Here is a 25,762-nt window from a genome sequence, read left to right on the forward strand (position 1 = left end):
TGTTACAGAGACAGGGCAACAATGTGTTAGCTGTACAGGAAAAGCAACATTGCCTATCCCAGGGGACATCCCTAGTTTCTAGTTATTGAAATGTTTTTATTTCATATCGGACAGTGGATAGAGGAATATCTATCCACTATTCCAGTCTGTTTAATGAACTCAAGGTAAACTTTTCTGCTGACCCTACTCAAAAGGTTCATTAAACATTGTATAGCTATTTCTTGATCTCCAGTCTTCCTCAGTTCCTCCTTCATGTTCTGTCTTTGTTGTCGTTCATATAAAGTACATTCTATGATGGCAATATTAACATAAACCAATCGATTGCTTCCCAATTATTTTTAAGATAAGATAACACTTTATTGTCCATCTACACAGAAATATGTTTTGCATTACAAGCTCAGAGATCCTCTCATCACAATCAAATCACACTCATAAGACAAACATAAAAACAGAATAAGCTGCATTCAAAATCACATTTCAGGAGTGACATAAATACATAAATAATGTTTACTAATGTTAGGAGAGTGTGCTCACAGTCCATGTGCAGCTCAGGTCAGGTACATTAGTGATTGGGAACGAGTGGGTTGCAGTTTGGCCTGCTGAACAAACAGTAGAGTTTTAGTTTTAGTGTATACTGTTTAAGCTATCCGGTTACAAATCACCTCTTATTTCCTTGACCTAGCAATATATGTAATGGTTGAATTAACTTTATTGTTCAATCTGTATAGAATACTGATCATTCTTGTTGACTGTTTTAATTTACTTTATTTAATTTTTAATTTAACTTGCATGAATCTCTTCTATAAAGTTCGAACGTAATAAACTGGGTTACAACAACCCTTATTGTATTGTGAACCCAGAAGTGGGAATTGTATTGTGAGATTTGTATCATCCCTAATTATCTCTTTTCAATATATAATAATAGGACATTATTTAGTTTTTACTTTTTTGTTTTGCTCATTTAGCAACAAACACAATAAAACTGATTCAGACTCTTATGGAGAAACCGACCAGTAGGCTAGAGATGCCCAGTGATTAACAAAATGTTAATACCTATAAAAATTATACATTTATTTTTTTCAAGTGTTTGTAAGATCCTTAACAAAAGATCCTTCAAAATACACAACTAAATAGTATCAAAAGAAAGCCGGATCCATATGGAGCTGAATGTAATTATTGAGGGCTTCGGCTGGTGCACTATATCAGAAGCCTTCTCGACGGGATCATGGTTCACTATAATACGCACGAGGGTTTTGGAAAAGTCGGATAAATGTAAGAAAACAGCTGATTTGCCGCCCTCTATCGAGTAAGTCTGGGAAATGTGTGGACATATGTGGTGGGGGATGGCACTTTAATACCATTTTAAACAGACATGTTTGGCAAAAAAAGAAAAACGGCTGCAAAATGGAAACTATCCACAAAAGACGTGATGCAGCTGCCTAGCTGCTTCTAATCAGTGTTCTGAAGGCAGTTTGAAAGGTATTCAACAAGGCGGAGTCTGACATATGACACTGGGAGACAGGGGTGGAATATACTCTGTGTAGGTTCCATCCATGTCTCAAATGCACTTTGGAGTTGACTGTCTTGCAGGCACAGCACTCACTCGGGTTCTTTCCTTCTTTCCAAACTCTTTGAGTGGTAGGCTACACAGCGGGGATGGCAGAGACCAGTGGGATCTTAATCAAAGGAGGTAAAGTTGTGAATGAAGACTGCTCCGTGATTGGCGACGTCTACATTGAAAATGGGAAAATAATAGAAGTTGGACGGAATCTTCAGATCCCAGCGGGAGTGCGAATCATTGACGCCACCGATAAACTGGTGATTCCAGGCGGCATCGACACGCACACACACATGGAGTTGGCGTTCATGGGCACCAAGGCTGTGGACGACTTTCATATCGGCACCAAGGTGCACATCTTTTTTGTTATTGGTTACAAAGCACAAGCTAGAGAAAGGAGGTCTCCATATCTCCTTAAGTGTGTCAAGCTATGTAAAAAAAGGGAAGCTGAGAGTTCTTTATTTAGGCTTTATTAACCTAACTGTAATTTACCATTTAATGTTAATTACCTACTTAGACTTGATGTTGTTTTTTTTCCTTACCAATATTTTAGGTCTGTTTGACTAAAGAATCAGAAGTAAAATCAATGAAATAATTTAGTTTCATTGCCATGAACAGCATTTCATGATGCAGCTGGAAAATATGGGGTACATTTTGAAGTATAGCATGTCTTAACCAGACTCTTGATGCGGTCTTATAGGCCTTGTAGTGGCAATGCCATGGCATCAGTCACTTGAATGACCATAACTGATGCCCTTTAGGTTCAAATTCAATTCAATCACATCTTGTTCTTTGACCTTCGTCATTGTTTCATTTTTGATTAATTTTATGAATTATAAAACTGCAGCAAATCTGTAATACACAATGTCTGTAAGATTTATTGAAAGTTGTATTATGTCAGATACATTTGATGGTTTAATGTAAATGAGATTTGAAACACTTTCCCAGGCGTTAGCCACTATAGACTATAAAAAAATCACAGGAATGAAGCAATTTATTGCATCTGTTTTGTCAACAGGCTGCTGTAGCAGGAGGGACCACAATGATCCTGGACTTTGTCATCCCCCAAAGGGGCAAGTCTCTCCTGGAGGCCTATGACTGCTGGCGTCAAACAGCTGACCCCAAAGTTTGCTGCGATTACTCTCTACACGTTGCTGTCACGTGGTGGAGTGATAAGGTGAATGAGCAAATTGAAAATAATAATAACAAATTAAAAAAAACAATATGTACATTGTGTAAGACAACTTTACATTGTGTTAGATAAGAACTTTTTTCTTTGGAACAACTGCTCAAAAGAAAGGAGTTATAGACATAAACAGAAGGGAAAAGAACACATCACAATTCTACTGTCAAGTCATTTTTGATGGTGTTGAAAGCACTTCTTTTTTTTATTAGAGGTTTTTATAAAAGTCAAGGTTATAACTCAGAATTATTCCTCCATTTGTGTCTCTAAACTGTATATTTCTCCAGGTCAAAAAAGAGATGCAGACACTGACTGAAGAGAAGGGAGTCAATTCCTTCAAAATGTTTATGGCCTACAAAGATGTGTTCATGCTACAGGACTCTGAACTATATGCTGCCTTCTCCCAGTGTAAAGATATTGGAGCAATAGCTCAGGTGCATGCTGAGAATGGAGACCTAATTGCAGAGGTAAGTGGGTGCTAATGTGATAACCTGCTTGTTAACAATGGATAACTCAATGGAAACAGGTGTTATTAGAAGAAGCTGATTATATTCAATAGCCACTCCAGTTGTTCTTTCTTTCCATTTTCATTGTTATAAGCATTTGAAGTTTCCAGTCTTATACTTCAGCCTTCTGTCTATAGAGCAAACAATGTGTGAGGCAGCACATAACCAAATTTATTGCTACTCAACACTTTTTTTTAAAGGTGACATATTATGAAAAATCCCCTTTTACAGTGTTTTTGAACATATATTTGCACCACAAAATGTCAAATAAATCCATCCAGTCCGTCTGCATAAGTCTTACAACAGAGAGAAAAATGCTCCGTTTCAAATTTGCTCAACTTTTGAAGTCACAGTGGGATTCTGGTAAAAAGAATCCCCTCCACTCTCCTGGTATCTCCACCCATGGACTCCACCCCCAGCCTAGAACAAAACTTTTGTGCAGGTCTGTCATTTTCATTCTCGCTAATAGGTAATATTTTTGTGAATAATTTGCATTTAACTAGAGACTCGGCCAACAACAAAACTGAAACCATTACAAAATCAGTGCTTTCTGCCCCCTAACACAAGAAACATGCATGCTGCTGCACTCCTCTTTTCCAGAGTGGCTTATGTTAGTGCAGGTCAGGTAAATAATCTACACGTGTGAACACACCACACAGTCCAGACAGAAAACAGTTGTGAGTTAATGTTTAACCACGCTAAATGGGAAGTGTCATAGAAGAATTAACATTGTTGCAGTAATAATCATATAATATATTGTTCCATTGTAACAATAGAAAAAGTGGATTTTAAATTTAATTTAATAAACATCAAAATATGGGAAACATTTTACTAAAAGCACATACTCATACAGTGTTTTCCCTGCATATTCCAGGTGGTACAAGGTCCATCTAGACTGTCTGTGTTTGCAATGAAAGTTAATATTTATCAAACAATTGTGATGAAATACTGCTAACTGCCTTTACCCTGTTTGACATCAACTGTTGAAAACACTTAACCTATAGAATTGGAGACTTACAATGACAATATGTGTATATCCAGTTTTTTCAAAGATGATAATTTATTACGTTAAACCAGTTTCATTGAGAAGTATTGCTGTGATTCTGTATTATCTATTTTGACAAAACAAACCTGATAATTATTTCACAGAAATGTATTTGTATTTTCCACATCATAGATTTCTTCTAGATGTCATGACAGTAATTGACCACTAGAGAGCATTAAAAACCAAAAAGTAAAATGTGTGTTTGTTAAGCTGGGGAGCACATAAAGTATGGTCAATGTGTGAAATGTGTGCAATGTGTGCAATGCCTCGAAGGTTAGCTGTGGAAATAGTGCTTAACCTATTTGTGGAGTCTCAGAGACATCAGCTGTAAAATGTAGTTAAATTAAATGGATTCATATATTATCTTCGTCTTTGCATGATAATTTGACTGTGTTTTTTATGCAGTTCCTCACTTAAACCCTTAAAATATGATTTTTTTTAACTGTAGAGTGATTACAGTTCTTTGAAATAGGTCAGAGAGTTGGAACTCTCTACCTTCTAATTGAGACAAAACAATAATAGTGTCCCTTTCTAGAACATAGTCATGCTGTTTATTCTTTGTCTGTTGTTGACTTTTTTAAGAAAAAGAAATGCACTTGGTGTTGTTGATGTTTAACCTTTACTTTGTCATTCTCCATACCCCTGCTGGGACTTATCAGGGGGCTAAGAAGATGCTGTCTATGGGAATCACAGGGCCCGAAGGCCATGAGCTGTGTCGTCCAGAGGAGGTGGAGGCAGAGGCCACCCAGAGAGCCATCACTATCGCCCATGCTGTCAACTGCCCGTTGTATGTTGTTCATGTCATGAGCAAATCTGCTGCAAAGGTGGTGTCTAATGCACGCAGAGATGGTGAGTGTGCACTGCAGGTGCTGCCACCTGCTGTTAAAATAGAGCAGAATGGCCTTTGCATGCCTTTTTAGTCCCAATCAAATTTGTTTTTATTTATTTTAATGCTTTAAAACGTTTGATCATTCAGTGTCTTCACAAGGTTTTTTAGTAATGGTAAAAAAGCCTTTAAAATTCTAAAATGGTTACTTTTGATTGATTGATTTTTTCATTTCATATGTCAAAAAACACATAATAATCCAACAAATACAACCACCATAAAACAAGGACACCTGAAAAGGATCTCCTTGATAAGCTTCCTAAAGCCTTTTAGAAAGGGGCCCAGACTTTTTTAAGCTTCATGTTTTACAAACTTATTCGGTAAGGAACTTGCTGAAAGACTTAACAGAGGAATTATAAACAATTTCATTTTCTTAGTGGGATTTTTCTCCCTCCATAGGGCGTGTGGTGTTTGGGGAGCCCATTGCAGCTGGCTTAGGTACTGACGGAACTCACTACTGGAACGAAGAGTGGGCCCATGCTGCTAGCTTTGTGATGGGTCCTCCCCTCAGACCTGACCCCAGCACCCCAGGGTACCTCATGGACCTACTGGCCAAGTAGGTAGAAACAAAAGTGTAGCAATCAGTAATGCAAAAAAAATGAATGTAATCATTAATTCTATACTTATACTTAAATATTAAATACATTTTGACTGCTATTTCATTATTATAGGATACAGTGAAATGCCTGCACCTTCAGTCACTTGTGACTGCAGCATTCAACCATACTTATACTTATATTTCATTTTCAGTATATAATGAAATTGCAGACAAAATTATTTCTCTGAGCAATAAGTTAATGTAAGCAAAGACTTGTAGGTGGGGGGGAAGAGATGCTGAAGCAGATGTTTTACAGAATATCATTTCATGCTCAATGATGACTGAATAATTCTGACTAGTATTTTTATTTTTGTTTGTACTCTACAGCAAGTGGCAAGTATCATAGACATATAACCATGTCGCAGTAATAGTCATAGAACAAAATGTTCCCTTATAAAAATAAAAGTAGACACTTTTAAATGTAAATGAATTGAAAAAAACATCAGAATATAGGAAACGTTTTACTAAAAGCACTGTATGTTCCCTGCATATTCCTGATGGTGCTTGATGTTTACACGTTTTTTTGTTTTTTTTATGTGCTAGTGACGATCTCAGTGTGACGGGGACAGACAACTGCACCTTCTCCTTGTGCCAGAAGGCTCTTGGCAAAGACGACTTTACTAAGATCCCTAATGGAGTGAATGGAGTGGAGGACAGGATGTCTGTTATCTGGGAGAAAGGAGTTGTATGTTCTTATGATATGAATACACTTTACATGATATTTTTCAACACTTAGACACTTCAAGTCTGAAACACAGAAGTGTGACCTTATATATTAGCATCTTATAAAAAGCTTCCTGTTAATATCCATGTAATTAGATATATTGCAGAGATGTGGTAGTGGGTTATATAAAAAGATGCAGTTTGACTTTGTTTCTGTGTATCATATGTCAGCAAAGTGCAATTACAGTGAGCACAATCAAGCTTATTACACATCAAGTAGGGAGGCAAAATAATTGGTGTAATACGAATCTTAGACTTCTATGTTAAATGTAAAAGGCTCCTACTCCTACCTTTGCTGAGTATTTGAATCTAGAAAACAGGGTCAATTGTACTTAAAAAAAAGCCATGAAAACACATTTTCATCATTAAGTTTACTGTTAGGCTAAAAATGATTACATTTATCAAGTATAATTATTCTAGTCTTTTCATAATTTTTAAAGGTTTATTTTGGGGCTTTTTATGCCTTTATGGTGGGGACAGGACAGTTGATAAGTCAGAAATTTGGGAGAGAGAGAGTAGTGAACGATATGCAGGAAAGGAGCCACAGGTCAGATTCCAACCAGGGCCGCCCCCTTTGAGGACTACAGCCTCCGTACATGGGGCACACACATTAACTGCTAGGCTACAGTGCTTACATATAACAGTTAGAATATTTTTTGTTGGAAATGAGTTGCTTACTGCACAGTAAAGCACTGGCCTTTGGTTTGCTTATTCTGCATTTAGGCATCATCAGTCGATGCCCTTTACTCAAACCAGCTGCTTTTTGTGTTTCCTTATTCCAGCACAGTGGCAAAATGGATGAGAATCGATTTGTAGCTGTCACAAGCAGCAACGCAGCAAAAATCTTCAACTTCTACCCACAGAAAGGACGTATCGCCAAGAATTCAGATGCCGATGTTGTTATATGGGACCCAAAAATGACCAGGTGAGGGGAAAGCTTTGGGGAAAAAAAGAAGGAAAGGAAGCTCTCGAACAGTTTGTGTACTGTTTCTACTATTTCAATGTTCCTCAGTATAAAATTAAACCTTGCTATGACACTGGGCAAACATGGAAGCATGTCTTCAGAATGTTAAGCATTCTGTCACGGTTGTGGAAAAACAAAAGGAGGGGGACCCCATTGCAGAAACTCAAAAAAGATTTATTTGAACAAAAAAGGCAAACAAAAACAATGTAAATCAAGTAAAAGACAGATTGAATAATAAAATAACATACAGTACAGACAGGAAAGTACAAATTAAAGACAGTAATATACCGAATATAAAGTAAAATAAACCAATACGCATACATAAATAGGGGAACAGGTTTTATAATAATTCATACATTTGTTAATTTTTTTGTTGTTAATTAAAAGTAGTGAATTCAGTAGGGACTTAAATAAATTAAAAATTGATCAAATTAATCCATGCTCGTTTGTTTTGATTTGGAGGCGCACGTGAAGTGACGTGAACCACCCACAGCATTGTGGGTGGTTAAATACAATTCATTTCCTGAAAGGATGGAGCCGATACTGCATATAACCAGGAAGTTAGTATCCATGCCTAAATGTTCAGTCTACTGAGGCGGACCCAAAAAATGCATACTGAATGACCATGAGGGTTCAGTCTACTGAAAAGTACACACTGCATACTGAACTGTGGCTATTCAGAAAGGGCCAGAGACTAAATACAAGGTGTAATCAAACACAGGTGAGACAAACAACACAGGTGAAGACAATGAGGGTAATCAAAGCAGGAGAAAATACAAGAAAAGGAGGACAAGAACTACTAAATAAATCAGGAAAAACTAAGACACACAGAAAACTTAAGAATGTAACATCAATACACACTAGAACATAGAGAAACACGAGGATAACAGAGGCCCTTTCTGAATAGCCACAGTTCAGTATGCAGTACGTACTTTTCAGTAGGCAGTACTTTTCAGTATACTGAACTCTCGTGGTCATTCAGTATGTATTTGGGTCCGCCTCAGTATACTGAACATTTCAGTATGGATACTAACTTCCTGGTTATATGCAGTATCGGGCTGTATCCGAATTGCCAAGTACCTACTCAATCTGTCAGTATGCAGTATGCAGTATGTGCTATCCGTGCTGTATACTGCTTAGTACCTACTATTCAGTAGGCGCGCATAGTAGGCAGATATTTGTTCCTACTTCTTCTGATTCATTCAGTATGGAAGTGACGTCATTTACGTTACCCGAACCGGCCGCATTCACCTGTTTTTTTTGTTTTTTTTGTTTAGCTTTATTCAAGAAGAGTAATGCGCATGTACAGTCAGGTAAACGAAAAACAATATAACAATGTAAATCAAGTAAAAGGCAGATTAAATAACTAAATAACATACAGTAGGCTACATAAAGAAAAGTACAAATGAAAGACAGTAATATACAGAATATAAAGTAAAATAAACCAATAAAGACACTTTTAAATAATCAAATCATTATTTAAATAGAGGGGGAAAGGTTTTATAATAATGCAGACATTTGTTATATTTTCTGTTGTTAATTAAAAGTAGTGATTTCAGTCGGGACTTTAACTCTAGATTAAAAAAGGCGGACGTGACGATTTACATTAATTCCGCACAGCATTGTGGGTGGTAAAATACAATTCATTTCCTGGAAGCACGCATCCGATCCATACTTCATGAAACCCGGAAGTTAGTATGCATACTGAAATGTTCAGTATACTGAGGTGGACCCAAAAAATGCATACTGAATGACCACGAAAGTTCAGTATACTGAAACTTCCTACTGAAAACTACGTACTGCATACTGAACTGTGGCTATTCGGAAAGGGCCTCTGATCCATCCTTTCAGGAAATGAATTGTATTTTACCACCCACAATGCTGTGCAAAATTAAACGTAAATCGTCACTTCATGTACGCCTCCAAATCAAAACAAACGAGCATGGATTAATTTAATACATTTTTAATCCAGAGTTAGTAAGTCCCGACTGAAATCGCTACTTTTAATCAACAACAAAAAAATGTAACAAATTCCTGTATGTACTGTATTTTATTTTATTATTTAATCTGTCTTTTACTTGATTTACATTGTGATATTGTTTTTTGTTTACTTGACTGTATATGTGCATTACTCTTCTTGAATAAATCTAAACAAAAATAAAAACGGGTGGATGGGGCCGGTTGGTTAACGCAAATGACGCCACTTCCATACTAAATGAATTAGAAGAAGTAGGAACAAATATCTGCCTACTGTGCACACCTATTGAATAGTAGGTACTAAACTGTAGACAGCACAGATAGTAGGTACTGTCTACTGTCTACTGACTACTCAAAGATTGTGTAGGCACTTTGCAATTCGGATGCACCCAGATTACAAAATGAAACAGGAAACATTAGGTTAACACACAAGGGAAAGAAGCAACACAAGGGAAGACTGAAAACTAAAACGAGTACGACATCTAAACTCTGAAAGAACAAAATACTAAACCAGACCAAATCATGACACATTCAGTCGGAAAAAAAGGTTTACAATGTAATGTTCAGCAAAAAGACAGGCAAGCTACATAGGCAACTGAAAAAGATAACTGATGACTCTTTCATCTTTTGCCACCTAAACACAATTCCAAAACACGTAAGCTGACTACGTCTGTGCTCTCCAGGAATGTCATCACTTATCTAAAGCTGCAAATTAAGGTATAACACAATTTACATATGACGCACATTTATCAGATATTTAAAAAGACTGGAATTGGAATGATTATTTTTCCTTGTTTGGTTATTTTTAAGCAAGATTTTTACACTCATTTACATAAGCTAGACGCTCACATCAGTATTGAGATGATGCTGGCGGGTCATGGTGGGGATCTTAAAGATGACGAATATTTCATGTGGGAGATAAACCAATTTTCATGGTTGAGAACACAGAGTATTAAGGCTATTTTAAGTGAGCAGTTTAGAATATCATAAGGCTGTTTATAAGAACTGATTTGTCGCTGATGTTTATCAGTTACTCCAACACAATCCCAGATATATATTGCAGGACAGTATGCTCTCATGTGGAGCACATGCACAGATGCAGAGAGGACAGTTTGCCTGTATATGTGTTGTGTAGCACACTCAGGCTTATGTAACTGAGAGTTGCACTGCTCTGTTTGCTGGAGAATCTGGGCTGAGCCCCTAAGGGCAGTCACTAACTGCTGATGTGCTGAGGAAGAGAGCACGTTACAACCCAGTGTAATTTGCTGTAAATTAATTCACATTGAAAAAGCATGTGTGGGCACTGTTACCATCACATGTCTTACTGTAGTGGAGTTTACAGAATGTGTGTCCTCTCAGGCCTGTCTTCCTCAGACATCACCTGTTTGTTTCACTTATTTTGTCTTCTATCATCTATCTTGTGTGCATTCTGGCGGATTTTATAATTCCATTCAAGCATGAGAGCGCCTCATGTTTTATTGCTGCAGAGGCTAATTCATCTGTGAAACTGCGTAATTAATTGCCCTTGGTACAAGTGTTGCTTCATATCATCCGGCACCAGGGGCCACAATCAGTTGCATAACCGAGGAGGCCTGGAAAGCTAAGTCAATTGCCTTGTGTCTCACAATTAGGCTTCTTGAATAATGAGGACATATCATATTTTTGCTTTGGTATGGTGTCTGGCTTTACAATCAACAGGAAGTGTACAAGTGTGAATATAGAAAAGAAATGGAAAAACACATTCAATGAGTTTCATGAGCTAGACTTATTTAAATGTTCCCTGCTAAATTCATCTTTTTAATCAGATGGAATTTTCTCTACCATATTATCAATATGTAGTGTGCTGAGCTTTTTATTTCATGGGGTTGTAATTGGCTTTGGCTTTTCAATCAATCAATCAATCAATCAATCAATCAATCAATCAATCAATCAATCAATCAATCAATCAATCAATCAATAAATCAGTATTTATTTGTATAGTGTCAACTCAAAACAAGTGTTATCTCGAGACACTTTACAAAAAGCAGGTAAAAGACCTTACTTTTTGTTTTTTAATGACTATAAGCAAAGACTTGTCTCATTCTCCTCCAGCCTGAAAACGGCCAAGACAACATATTATCACAACAAGATATGCAATGCCACAGATACAAGAAAAATGTTTTCTGCTTTTAACTCACTGCTTCAACCACCTCCTCCTCCACCCTCCGATCTCTTCACACCAGACATGTTTGCCTCATATTTTACTGAAAAGGTTGCAACTATCAGTAACCAGTTTTCTGAGCCTGACCAACTCAGCCCAAAGGCACCAACCAAAAGTGCCTCACTCGACTCATTCTCCTCTCTGACTGAGGACGAAGTCTCTAAGCTTATGCTAGACTCTCGGCCCACCACCTGTCCTCTGGACCCAATACCATCAAGCCTCCTGCAGACTATTTCCTCTCTGCTTAATGCTGCACTTAAGCATATCATCAACTCCTCTCTGTCAACGGGTGTGTTCCCCACCGCATTCAAGCAAGCTCGGGTCACCCCTCTGCTCAAAAAACCCACACTAAACCCAGCCCAGGTTGAAAACTACAGACCGGTTTCTCTTCTGCCCTTTCTGTCAAAAATACTTGAGCGCACAGTCTTTAAGCAAGTCTCTGAGATCCTGTCCAATCTGTTTGACCCAAATAAGTCAGGCTTTAAGATGGGCCACTCTACTGAAACTGCACTACTGTCAGTTACAGAATCGCTACGAGCTGCCAGAGCTGCGGGTCAGTCCTCAGTTCTATTACTGCTAGACCTGTCTGCTGCCTTTGACACAGTCAACCATCAAATCCTCCAATCCACGCTCTCTGAACTTGGCATCTCAGGATCTGCCCTCTGCTGGTTCGTGTCCTACCTCTCTGGGCAATCCTTTAGAGTGTCGTAGAAGGGAGAAGTGTCCAAAGCGCACAGCTTATCCACAGGGGTACCTCAAGGGTCAGTGCTTGGTCCCCTTCTCTTCTCCATATACACAAGCTCACTTGGTTCAATAATCCACTCGCATGGCTTCTAATACCACTGCTATGCTGACGATACCCAGCTCTTCCTGTCATTCCCGCCAGACGATGTTACAGTCTCCAGGTCTCCCTACATGCACTCCCTGCAGATGATACAAAATGCAACAGCATGACTGGTCTTCAACCTTCCTAAAAGAGCACATGTCACTCCGCTGTTCATCTCCTTACACTGGCTCCCAGTTACTGCATGCATCAAATTTAAAAGTCTGCTGCTCGCTTACAAAACAGCGACAAAAACGGCTCCTCTTTACTTTAACTCTCTCATCCAGGTCTACACTCCCTCCCGCCCACTACGCTCTGCCAATGAAAGGCGTCTGATCACAACAGGGTCCTAAAACGCTGACTAGACTCTCCTCCTCTGTCGCCCCCCCGGTGGTGGAATGAACTTCCAAAATCCATTCGATCTGCAGAGTCCCTCTGCACCTTTAAGAAAAAGCTGAAGACCCAGCTCTTTGATGAATACCTACTAACTTAATGATGATGGTCTCGATATTATTGATGATGATGATGATGGTTGTGACAATGGTTTTTGTTTGATAACAACGACTTATAAGATGGTTTCTATACTGATTAGAGCTCTCAAGAACTGCCGTCAATGTTACTTTGCTTCTGGTCACTTCCTGTCAGCATCTGTGTGTCCAATCGGACTCAAAGCTGATCGTTTGCTCTTACTGACATTGTTCCCTTTTTTTCTAGATCCTTGCTTGTGTTGTACTTACTCTCTGATGTATGTCGCTTTGGATAAAAGCGTTTGCTAAGTGAATTGTAGAATTAATATTACAAAAGAGCAGGTAACATGTTATGTTACAAAAAGCAGATAAAATACCTTACTTATTGCTATATTACAAAGACACTGCTTAATTCATCATGAGCACTTTAGCAAAGCAGCAAAAGTTACATTGCTAAGAAAAAAAAAGATAATAAGCCATTCAACCACTTCAAGAATATGCTGGGAATTGCATCAAGGTATAACGCAACATGCCATAGTTGTAGTTCAGGTACTTAACTTGAAGTTTCTGTAAATCATTTTTTTTAACTGGATGAAATGAAAAGTTGTGTGTGACAGGTAGTCATGTAGTCATGTTGTCAAATTTCTATATCCAGACTTTGAAATTCCACTAGGCATTGTTTTTGCGTTCTTTAACATCTTTTTACAGAAGCTAAAACAAAGTAACAGCACTGTGAGCTGCTAGCTGTTAGCCAAGAAAAATGTTGTAACAACTATTTTTTTACACTACTTGTCCAACATCAAATAGCAGACAGACACAATTAGAATCTAGCCTGATGAGATTGTTTGGCATTAGTATACTGGTCAATATTTCCAACCAGTCAGTGGAAACAGAAAACTAAGCACAAACAGAAAATTAATATTGGACTGAATACTGGATTACAGGAATATTAAATATTAATGTTATAATGGTTGTTGCTGCAAAGTGTGCTGCTGTAACGTGCTGTGTTTGAGAACATATTGGCCTGATTCAATCGATTTCAGATTAGAATGCAATGCTTTTAAGTCTAACACAAGGTCTATGTTTTCCATTTTTAGCTGGGTGTTCAGCAAACAAGCAGTGATTATACCACTTATCACAAGGGCTGCATGTGATTGACCAAGTTGAGTTTAAAAGTAGTTTTCAATAGCTCCATACAAACCTGCAGTTGTGTCTTTGTGCTTTGGTAGGAAGATATCAGCCAAGACTCACCACCAGGCTGTGGACTACAACATCTTTGAGGGGATGGAGTGCCACGGGGTCCCTGTCATCACCATCTCCAGAGGAAAAGTGGTCTATGAAAATGGGCAATTAAAGGTGTCACCGGGGATTGGCAGATTCATCCACAGAAAACCCTTTGCTGAATTTGTATACAAAAGAATCAGGCAAAGAGAGCAGGTCAGTCATCCCCTAAGGTTTTACCCAGCAACAGATATCAGCCAAAACAATACAATGTGACCATTCAGCTGTGTGTATTAGTTCAACACTTTTTTGCACAACATTTACTTTCATGCATTTTTTATGCGTCTTAAAAAAAGTTAAAACAAAAAAGACAATGAAACAATTTTTGTATTAGAACGGACAAGAAGCTGGACTGCTGTAAATATTGGACAGTAGCTGCCCCTGTAGGTGTTGTACCAGGCTGAGGCGCCTCTTCATTGGGTCCATGTAAAGTAGAACCAACAGAACTATATGAACCAACATTGCCATCAGCCCCAAGAGACATTTCGCAGAAACTGTGTGTATTGGCTAGTATCTCTTGTATGGCACAAGTCGTTTTTTTTACAAGAAATATGACCATTGCTGTCATAGGCGTAGAATTGCGTATGGACCGTATGGACGTGTCCATACCAATCTCAAACGATGGCTGAAATGTCCACACCAATATTAAGGTTGAAGGAAAAAAAAGGCGCCTCATGCGGTACACAAAGGGTTAAATCCTTTCCCACTTCGGCACCGCCTCTCAAATACGTATTTGAGACAATGGATCAGGTCCGGTCAGGTTAGGAGTCATGGTCATTAGTGTCCCATTAACTGTATAGAGGTGACACCACAAAGTATAAGAGTTAATGCCCGACGAGGTGTCCAATTATCAGTAATGAATGGACGACGTGGAGAGAGCTTCTGAACACAGAGAGCTTCTGAACCAGCATAACTAAATAACATCGTTTAAGTTATCACTCATTTAGCTTTTAACCATGATTTAGGCTGTTGATTAAGAGTTAAACAACACAGAACAGAAGTCCCTAAAGTCCGCTGTCATTGTGATGTTTGGCAGTGTTACGTTATTGCTGTATTCATTGTGTAATTGTTCTGTCCTCTGCCTGCCAACATTTTAATAAAAACAGCAGGCTATAAATCTACATGCCTTGATGATATTATTCTTTATATAGCCTGCCTATCAATTGATTTTAAGTGCAATAAACTTTTTTCCCAAATAGTGAGTGAAAGATTAGTCAGCCATAACAACGGCTTTTATGTAGTTTTACATTTTGGATACTAAGGCTATAACAAGGTGTCATTCTCTAATAGATTTGATTTGAGATGTACATGATTCCTAAAAAAACCTCCCAAAGCACCTGTAATGTTTTGAATATGCAGAAAGTTCTGAACAATACAGTTGAATAATTAATAGTAATTCAAAAATAATTTGAATTTCCTATACATAGTAAAGAAATTTCCGCCATAAATTAATTCAGAAAAGGCACAAATTGTTGCATAAAAATTTACCAGAATGCAGGAAATGAAGTGTTTGATGCTCAAAATTCTCTGGGGGGGAACACCCAGACCCCCACTGAAAATTTGTCCCCCCCCCCAATGTTGAATCCAAACCTACTCCCTTGATTGCTGTACTCAAGCTCCCATGGCTGGAGGCCGGTCCGACCTACATTCTGAGCCCAGACTTAGCTCAACTTGAACATGTCTGTTATCTTTGAACAGAGGGCATTTACCTCCCTAGTTCAGAAGGTCATGATGAAGCAATTCACGCAAAGGGCATGGCCCTACCAGGCTGAAAATATCACATCAAACATCGAGCTCTGTGCTTGTGGGGAAAACATAAAACGACAGCAAGCAGATGTTCAGTTCAGTTTAACATAGAGTAATGGTAGGGCAGTGGTTTAGCTCAGTCAGTATATCATGTCAGCCATCTACAGCCTGGTTTATTTATTAATTTATGTATTTTTGAATGTCTGTTTTTATGCCTTGTGTGGCATGGCAGTGCTACTTGTGGTACTTTAACAATTATCCATGAATGATGATTCTGAACTAGATGATGTTAAACGTCTTGCTCTCTTTAATATTGGGAAGCTTCATATTAGGGATCCGTAATAGCTCCACAAAGAACCTCCTTAGGGACCTACAGAAAGGAGAAAATAAAGTAATGAAGAAAAAAAAGGGGGGGGGGGGGTGCAGAATGGCTCTCAAAACAGTAAATAATCCCTTTGGAACTCTCTCTTTCAAGCACCAAGTTACAGGTGGACAAAGTCAGGGATATCTGGTGAAGTCTACATGAAGGGAGATAGCACTGAATCTTAAAGCCACTTATTTCCCTCATGAGGTTTATGAGATCAAAACAGACTTGTGGTTTATCCATTCTTGATCATGATTAAAGAATCAGATGACACTAGACTGCCAAAATTATTATTTAGGAGAGGGAAATTCCCATAATAATGTAATATTTACATCAACCAGATTTTGATGAGGCGCTGTACACAAAGGTAATTTATTTTTCTTTTGCTTTATATTTGCCTTGCAGGTCGGAAAACCTACAGCTGTGACCAGAAAACCCTATAAAGGCAAAGTCATTTCTATTTGAATGACTGACAAAGAATATGGATACTTTCAATCACAAAAAAATAAAGAATGCAAAAAAAAAAGAGTATTCTCCGTTTCCATTTGGTTGTCTACAATTCTACAATTCTACTGGCACATCTGACATATTTGACATATATTATATGTTACATGTTTGCATGAAAGGTTGTAGTTGTCATCTTTAGGTTAACGCAAAACATCGGATATCTCTCTTTTTATAACTGTTTGAGATCAATAGATCAGTTCTTCTCAGCGCTCAGGTGAGTAGAACCCACCGGGGAAGCTGTTCTGGAGTTATTTGCTCTTATATTGCAATCCAATAAATCACAGTAAAGAATAAAAAATGATTCATGTATGATTTCATTGTTAAACATTTTATGTTATTAGAAAGTTGATCCAATTACACTTTTTATTCTGCACATTATTGTGTTTATTTTATCATAACATAATTAAGAAGTCAGTTGATGATTTTTCGTTACTGGATGTTTCTCTTTCATTCTTTTTTTCTCTATGTTTGTTGTTATTGGTAACAGGATTGGTATTTCTCACCCAAAAGCATTTTTCCCTTTGATGAAATATTTAATTAAAATGCACTGACATGCGTAGAGGTATTAAGATTTATTTCGGTGACCCAGATTGACTCTGTATTTGCATATTCAGCAGGATTTCAAATTATCATGTTCACTTCATCTTTGCCCACATATTTGGACTGCATTCATTGGTCGCCTTGGTTAAAAGGTTTGTGGCTGTCACTGAGCATCATGTGGCAGCTTCTTATTGGGCTGGCATGCTGGCGTGTTATTATGCCACAGGGCCAGTTGAGACATAATGTGAGCTTATCAGGTTACCACACGGGTCAGTGGCAGTGTGTGAGTCACAGAAGGCCTACTCATCCTTGAGCTGTACCGCTTCCTTCCTCTTGCTGCCGACAGTGGAAGGAATGGTGTGGGGCTGGCGTTGGGGGTTTATACAGTCAACACTATGTTTATCCAAATATTGTTGGGTGTTCCTCACTGGGGTCCATAACAATAAAAAAACATTTAAAAAGTTTATAATGAGGACTGAATTTCTAGGTAATGATCAATGTCAGCCTTGAAACAATAGTTTAATTTATGACTGCAATGGCGTAAACAAAGTCAAGGCAATCCATTGTATCTGGAGAATATGTATGTCATACATATATCATACATAATTGATCATGCAATACTCAACCACAGGCACTCTTAATAACCAATAAACTCACAGCTGACACAGTGGGGCTGATTTGAATAAAATGTTGTCATCATTGTTCTTCACTGCCAATCTAACCTAGTTGAAGAAATGAAAAGTATTTTGAAGTAAGTGTTACCACTGTCTCACACCTGTGATATGTAATTTAACAGTGACAAGACAGAGAGAGGACAGTGCTTCTCACTGTACATAGGGACATCAGTCTGAGATTATATAAGAAAATCTCACTGTTTTATGCTCTGCAAAGAAGCATTACACTTAGGTCAAACCTTTATTTAGGGTTACTATAATCTGTTCAGTGCTCTATCGGCTACAATCAGGAATTCATAATTGCAACCTTAATTATAAATTCCTTATGGGATTTAATGTTTTGTCATAATACATTTGTTAAGGTGGCAGCACAGTGGCATCCTGTGTCATAAATTCATCAGAGTACTGTCGCCTGTCATCTTAGATAATTCATTTTATGTAATATAATGTCTCTGAAAATAAATGTAAAATGTATCTGAGTGTTCACTGAATAGAATTTAAACCTTCAGATTAATGGGATGTAATGTGTTGGCTTTTATCAATGTTTAAGTATTCTCCCTATGAACCATTCTCCGTGGTTACCATTAATATTAATTGGCAGATTGAGCTGTTGTGTAATATGATATAACTCAATGAACTATTGGAACATTCTTAATACGAATTGTACAGTTAGAGACAAGTATTTGGAACAGCAGTTGTGCACCACACATTTATTGGTGAAATATTCCTCAAAGTTAAAAAGTATACAAGCACAGAAACAAAGACATCCAGGAAATAAATAAATGAAAAAACAATGTCAGAGAGTTTGAAGTCCCTCTAAGTTTATACAATTTGTGAGATTCAAACTTGTACATAACATAAACCAGTTCTCTATCAAAAGTGATTCAAACAAAAAGATATCAATTTGTGTGGATTGATGTTGTCTTGTTGAATTTGTACTCAGCACACAAAGTAAAAGGTTTGGATTTAATCCAAAGCAGACTGTAAACTGTGGATTTTACACTGTATAATAGAGTGATGGCAGGACGCCAGTTTAGCTCATTTAGTAGATCATCACCCTGTATACCAAGGGCTACTGTCCTTGAAACATCAGCCTCAGGATTAACTACCGGCCTCGGCCCTTTGCCGCAGGTCTTACTTTCTTCTCTCCATGTTTCCTGCCTTCTGCTGTCCCATCAATGAAGGCTACGTAGGTGATGTAGTGAATACCCAGGGAAGGTTAGAATGAATGGGCTAGCAGGGCTAAGCCCTCCGTTTCCTATACAATCAAGATGATAACATCACGCTTCAAATAACTTACAATAAATATTACATTTTGGTGGAACCTGTACAGTAGCAGCCAAACCAAACATTACAGCAAAACATGCAATATCTCTCACTGGGCTGCTTTATTACAATCCATGCACTGTAGCGTACCCTCCCTTTCAAATACATAGTGTTCAAGAGCTAACAAAGAAATTAACTAAGCATTTCTTAACTTAAAAGTCCCATATCATGCTTTTTCTGGTTTTATATGCCCTTTAGTGTGTTTTTCAAGTGTACTGTGCATGTTTAGGCACATCTATTTGCAAAAATTCAAAGTCCGCGGAAACGCAGCTTCTCCTACGTCCTCCTGTTAGCTGTAGCATTAGCTGCATGTAATGCTCGGTTCTAGCCCCCCTCGATAAAAATTTGTCAGTGCGGCGTCATTGTCAGTGTGATATCACTGATCTAAGCCCATTGGCTCGTTGTGGCAAGCCCAGCAGCTCATTTTGAAATTTCTGAGACGCGTGCTGAGCAACTGACCAATATAAGGATCAAGTTAACAAACTAATTTGTAGCCTGCATGCCGGTGAGATATCCCCCCCAAACAACCTTCGGGTTGAGAGACGACTGACTCTACCACTAAAACGCAGCACCACTTATGATAACATAAAACAGCTTAAGTAAAATGTATTGATATTAGATACAACAGTATAAAAAATATGTTGGCAGATCTTCAGTGCAAACTAAATTTGTTATCAACAAAAAAAAACCTGAAGTAGATTAGATTCCTCCACAAAGACATGAAGAGGACAATTGATCAGAAATTCAAGTGGCTTAGACAGAAAGGACAGCTTAGATAAAGGCTTATCTTTGTTGGGTTCACATATGTGTGATGAAACTAAAATGTTCAAATGTTGAGCAAGAAGTAAAAGTTGGTAGGGAACACCAGCCTTTAAAAACCACTCATTTTAACAGCATGTCATTTTTTCTATGTGTATTTTTTCCGATAGTAGTGCCCTCGCCAGGAGAATTTCTTATCGTTTTGTATGTGTTCTTTTGAGTCATAAAATCATGGAGCATAGACGCTTATACGATACCTTGTACATCCTCTTTGGGCCTGAAGAGCAAAGGGCACCAAAAATGTGGCTGAAAAGAAAAGAAAAAAGGGAAATTAAATATCACCCTCAATTGTTTAACAAGCAGGTTTACAAACTACCGTATTAATATGCTTACCTTAAAAAAGACAGATGTGAGATAGCAGATTTTCTCCCTCCTCTTTTTTAACCGCTTTCTCAGGATTTTGGTGTGCAGGTATTCCACTCTCTTCTCTGCAGCGGCAGAGAAGAATTGCTCACAAACGATCATTCTGATCTGGGCCACTTTAGCTGCCATCAGAGCCATTATGAGCAGTGTGAGCAGGATGGCAGCCAAAGGAACTACAGAGTTATAGAGCAGCAGCTTGGGTTTAGGGAGACACTTTTCCTCAAACAGGGTCACAGAGTAGGAAAAGTCTTCTTCATGGTTTTCCTCAACAAATGGTATACCTATTAAAGTTGCAATCCCCTAGCAGGAAAAAAAATAGTAAGTGCCCGTGAGCCAATAACAAAACTGTTAATGCAGACAAAACACAAAGAAAGAAAAAATGACTTACTTTGATTTTCATTAACAATGGTACATGGAATGGTTCCAGTTGAGATAACTTTGTTGTTACAATATCAACAAAACAGTACAATAAGCCATCCACAGTTATAAATATGACCCAGGAAATGAAATGGTGGACAACTGGAATGCCAAATTTTAGCATAGCTCTCCCATCTTTGGTGGTGGGGCAGGCTGAGGTGACCGGGCTGTACAGCTTCTCTTCTTCTGGTGTGAGGGGGAGGACATAGGGCTTTCCTTCTGCCTTCTGCTTCTCGTCAAAACTAACAAATTTGCTGCTGATGAACCTGTTTTTGTATTTCATGTCATTACAAAAATGTTTTATATGCAGCACTATAAACACCATTAGCACAAGGAAGCTCATGGCAGGAAACATCCTATCACTCACAGATGATACTGTATTTACAAAGGATTGTACATACTTCACGGTTACATTTAGCTTCTGCTCTGCTTCCATGAGCTTCTCCCTGAAATGTTTTGATTCCAGTCTGGGCAAAACTGTGAGCTGGGAGTCAAGGTTAAAAACCCCTAAATCTGTAACCCCCTTGAGCATGTTTCCAACCCATTTTAACACCTTTACATAGCTACTGAATGGAGCAACAATAGCTTCTTTCTTGGCTCTCAAGTTGCATATCATACTGCTGACCAGTTCGGTGAGGTTCTCCAAGGTGTTGCGTATGTTTCTAAGAACAACCAAACTGGTCCCAGCAGTCAGAAGCAGGTTCCGACTCTTCTTCATGAAAATAGAGATCACAAATAGGGTCCCAAAGCATCTCACTCTTTTTGAAAGGAAGAGTGCGACTGTCAGTATTATCCCAAAACAGCCAGTAATCCCTCCAGCCACTGCTAGCTCATAATTCAGAATGAAGAGGAGGTAAAGCAGGAGTAGGGAGCTGAGCAGGAGACTGGAGAAGTTGCAGGTGAGAAGTAGGATAAGAGTTCTTTGAAAACCATCCCTTTTACCAGTTAGGAAAACATCCAGAGTTAGATAACCAATATCCCGGAGTCTCTTTGGTATTACAATCCATGAAAGAAGCATTCTAGATAGAGATGAAGATATTCAGAGAGAACTCTTCTGAAATGCTAACGCAGCACTGATAAAAAGATGGTAATGAACTGATAAACTGATTGTCTGGAAAAAAACAAAAACATCTAAAAAAATACAAATCAAAAAAGCTATATATGTAAACATAAATCACAAGGAACAAACCTGCTCAGTAGACCTGGTCATCTAGTCTCATGCCTGTGGTTTACATTCTTCTTATATTCAGCCAAAACAGGAACTCCTCTGTCTCATCAAACCTCAGTCATTTGTCATGTTCCAGTCATTCCTATTTTCAACCAAAAGCAGAAGCACACAGATCACACTGAAATCAGGCAGACATGACAGCGTGTGAAACTCAGTTAATATATTGTTATTGCCATTCAGTGTATAAATTTAAGATATATCAGATAAAAACTTTAACATACATTGTAAAATGTAGTAATTAGTTTTGTATTTTGAGTATTTCAGAGTTGTTTTAATTTCTCCTTCTTCCCTGGTGTCCCTTGTTTCCCTTGTGTATTAGTGTTTCCTAGTTTAATCTTTAGTGTTTCCTGTTTTATTTTGTAATTCCTTATCCGTCTGTCTCTCTATTTTCTAGTGTGTTTTATTACATTTTCCCCTTGTTGGATGTCAGATTTTCCCCATGTCAGTTGTCAGATCTTCCTCGTGGCTTGTTTTCCTCTTTTTGAATTTAAATTTAAGTAAGTTTATATTTGCCTAATCGTTAAAATAAATATTTTTTGGTTTCTGCTCTTTGTTTTTATCCAACGTGACACTCCCAACCAATGTTCTCTCTCTTCTGCTGTCATCTTAATGTGATTGCTGTGACCCGTCACCTCCATTCCACCTCAGCAGGGTTAAGATACAGCCTCAGAAACCACTCTTCATCATATCCTGCATTCTTCGATCCACCACCTCTAGACTCCATAGGGAGGGTATTCTATCCTTCTGTCTGCCTCCCGACCCCTCTTACTTTTTTATTTTATTTCATGTTTTATTTTGGTAACTTACCTCTCCCCTTGTTTCAGATCTAATACCTCCAGCTTCATTTGTTTTCCATGTTCAACTCATTGTCTCTCCCTCACCTTCGTACAGAAGTCTGTCTGCCCTTCCCGCTGTTCTTGTTCATCTTTGTTTTTGTGTCAAGCATAGCAGCATTTTGCCTATTCCCTTTTCGGATTTGTTTGCCTGTTCTTGAAAATTATCTTCCTGCAAGTAAAAGACTGTTTACTTCAATTAAAGGCTGTGGGCCTGATTTGCTAAGTGTCAGTTTCCACTGAATGAAGCCTTAGCTTGACACTTTAAAAGATCCACAGGACCACTCGACAAGAGTTTAACTGCTTACTTAGAGAAACATCAACAAAGATCAGATACCAAATAATCTAACATATTTCATAGTTGTAAATAAAGATCAAGAGAAAAGAAGAGACAGAGACAAAGAGGTCAAAAGACTGTGTGGCTGTAGTCTCTGCTTGTCTCAAGCCCAATTAACTCCACAAACTCCTCCCCTTCCCAGATCAAATTCACTTAAAGTTGTTTCAGTTACTGGTGGCAAAAATGCTGTTTTCCACTCACAACTAACATTTTCTGCATTCAAATGATCCAGATAGATTTTTAATGTAAATATTTAAACACTTAACTTATTAAATTACTCTCAATAAACTGTAACTGTCTTAATCTGTAAATAGTGTAAATAATGAAAAAAGCCATTCCTCTTATATTTCAATCTATTAACCATAAAACTGTACACATATAACCCAAATGACTGCATGCTGACCACAATTTTAACATCAATGCTTCTAAACTCAGAATCGATTGCGTCCGCTAATAGCTCCAAAATGTGTGCATCATTTGCCCCTGCAATCTGTTCCTTTTCAAGGTCTAATTCACAAAGCACATAGACAATGATAATCAGACGCATAAACACCCCAAAAGTTGCCCTGCAATTTGCTCTTGGTTTGAGTCTGAGTGTAGAGAAAGGCTGTCTGCACCTTCTTTCTGAACAGAGCTGTGCTCTCATGCTGACAGAGCTTATTTGTCCACATAAAGCTGATGACCTGTGGGTTTAGGGGAAAGTTTTTCAGGTTTTATTTTAATGGCAAACTCGAAAAATGTGATATTCACCGTTTAAAACAAAGTTTTCCCTCTGAATGAAGCAAGCAAGGACAAAAAAAAGAGTAAACACTCATCCTCGTTCATATAATGAGTTCAAACCGTCCAGAAGAGACAAGCCTAAAGTTGGATTGCTTTACACCATGGTTACATTAATAATGTAATGTCAAAGTAATATTTACAGACTTTACATAAAGATCATTTATTTTAAAGTCATACTGAGGTGGAATCTTCCTGATCACTGGAAAGTTTGCGCATGAGATCTCTTGTCAATACTGCAGCACATTTACCACCTGGTCACAACAGACGTTATTTTGCTTCACAATTTTAAGTGGCTATTAGCTTTGTGAATATTATAATTAGATTTAATTTTTTACATTGCTTGGGCAAGTGTTCGACAGGCTATGTGAAGCCAACTTTAGGCTGAAACCCTCCAAGTGCTGCCTGTTTCGGGAGCAAGTGGCATACCTTGGACACATTGTTTCTGCTAATGGTGTTGCCACCGACCCCCAGAAGATTCAGCAGGTCCAAGACTGGCCCACACCTCAAAACGTCTCAGAAGTGCGACAGTTTGTGGGCCTGGATTTCCTACTGCTGTCACTTTGTGGCAGACTTCGCCACCATCGCAAAACCACTCCATGAACTCACTAAAAAGTATGCACATTTCAACTGGACTGTCCTGTCCCAAATTCAGGGGGATGAGGAAAGAGTTTTGGCTCATGGGAGCAGGAGGCTGTCATCTACAGAGCAAAACTACTGCACAACCAGACGAGAACTACTGGCAGTGGTGGAGTTCACATCTCATTTCAAACAGTATCTACTCGGCAGGCCATTCACAGTCCGCACTGATCACAGCAGCCTGCGCTGGCTAACCAGATTAAAAGAGCTGAAGGGCCAGCTCACCTGCTGGTTGGAGAAGCTAGCTGAGTACGATTTCAGAGTTATCCATCCCTCTCCAGGAAACCATGTCAAGAAACATGTGCATGCACAGTAACAGACCCCAGTCTCAGCAACTTACAGTACCAGCACAAAGGTGTGCAGTGTAACTTAACTGATTGTCTGGCAGAGACGGTTGCTGCTTTGATCCCTGCAGGGTAAACGCCAGTGGGGGTAGTGACCTGACAGCTTGGAGGACAGCAGGTTAGCTGAGCCAGAGTCACCTATAGTGGGGGAGGTGGACCCCTGTGTCAGCAACTGCAGCAGTGCTGAGGCTCATCCAATCATTCACCGGGTGAGTGAAGCAGCACACACTGATTTGTTTTCTGGCTGGACTTTAGAGCAACTCCATTCAGCTCAACTTCATACAGCTGACCCTGACATAGCACCAGTGTTAGGCTGGATGGAAAAAGGAAGCACAAGGCCACCCTGGGCTGACATAGCAGCCTGCAGCCCTGCCACCAAAGCCTACTGGGCACAGTGGAAAAGACTATATCAAAGAGAGGGAGTGTTATTGAGAAGATTTTACTGCCAAGAAGGGAAGGTGCAACATTCACAGATCCTGTTGCCCCACACATTTCACCTGTTATGGAGCAGATGCCCGACGGTCCTGTGGGTGAGCAAAGAGGACTCTAACACGCCTTAAAACCAAGTACTACTAGTACAACATGAGAGAAGATGTCACACCACCTGCACCAACTGTGCAGCAAAAGCCTGTCCCAC

At 38.7% G+C, this 25,762-nt stretch overlaps 2 protein-coding genes across 2 annotated transcripts; one reads left to right on the forward strand and one right to left on the reverse strand.

The window, feature by feature from the left end:
- The first annotated feature begins 1,538 nt into the window (after positions 1–1,538).
- Positions 1,539–17,387, forward strand: dpys (dihydropyrimidinase). Its single transcript, XM_020635114.3, has 9 exons — positions 1,539–1,908; positions 2,577–2,735; positions 3,029–3,208; positions 4,952–5,141; positions 5,578–5,734; positions 6,320–6,461; positions 7,282–7,424; positions 14,160–14,367; positions 16,727–17,387. Exons 1-9 carry the CDS (start codon positions 1,657–1,659, stop codon positions 16,784–16,786), a joined length of 1,491 nt encoding a protein of 496 aa, XP_020490770.1. The 5' UTR covers positions 1,539–1,656; the 3' UTR covers positions 16,787–17,387.
- Positions 17,388–18,737: 1,350 nt separating this feature from the next.
- Positions 18,738–22,299, reverse strand: LOC109984109 (dendritic cell-specific transmembrane protein). The gene is made up of 3 exons (XM_029277217.2): positions 20,939–22,299; positions 20,521–20,850; positions 18,738–20,433 (listed from the first exon to the last, which is right to left on the reverse strand). The coding sequence occupies exons 1-3, from the start codon at positions 21,983–21,985 to the stop codon at positions 20,374–20,376; spliced, it is 1,437 nt and encodes a 478-aa protein (XP_029133050.1). The 5' UTR covers positions 21,986–22,299; the 3' UTR covers positions 18,738–20,373.
- Between the last annotated feature and the right edge of the window lie 3,463 nt (positions 22,300–25,762).

The sequence above is a fragment of the Labrus bergylta genome, chromosome 8 (genome assembly GCF_963930695.1).
Source record: "Labrus bergylta chromosome 8, fLabBer1.1, whole genome shotgun sequence".
Lineage (NCBI taxonomy): Eukaryota > Metazoa > Chordata > Actinopteri > Labriformes > Labridae > Labrus > Labrus bergylta.

What these genes read in the sequence shown, in the direction of transcription:
- dpys (XM_020635114.3), top strand. Translation starts at nt 1,657, where the DNA reads ATGGCAGAGACCAGTGGGATCTTAATCAAAGGAGGTAAAGTTGTGAAT. An exon ending in GTCTAATGCACGCAGAGATG is followed by an intron (nt 5,142 to 5,577) that starts GTGAGTGTGCAC and finishes CTCCCTCCATAG; the next exon opens with GGCGTGTGGTGTTTGGGGAG. An exon ending in GAATCAGGCAAAGAGAGCAG is followed by an intron (nt 14,368 to 16,726) that starts GTCAGTCATCCC and finishes TTTGCCTTGCAG; the next exon opens with GTCGGAAAACCTACAGCTGT.
- LOC109984109 (XM_029277217.2), bottom strand. Translation starts at nt 21,985, where the DNA reads ATGCTTCTTTCATGGATTGTAATACCAAAGAGACTCCGGGATATTGGT. An exon ending in CATTGTTAATGAAAATCAAA is followed by an intron (nt 20,851 to 20,938) that starts GTAAGTCATTTT and finishes TTTTCCTGCTAG; the next exon opens with GGGATTGCAACTTTAATAGG. An exon ending in TCACATCTGTCTTTTTTAAG is followed by an intron (nt 20,434 to 20,520) that starts GTAAGCATATTA and finishes TTTTCTTTTCAG; the next exon opens with CCACATTTTTGGTGCCCTTT.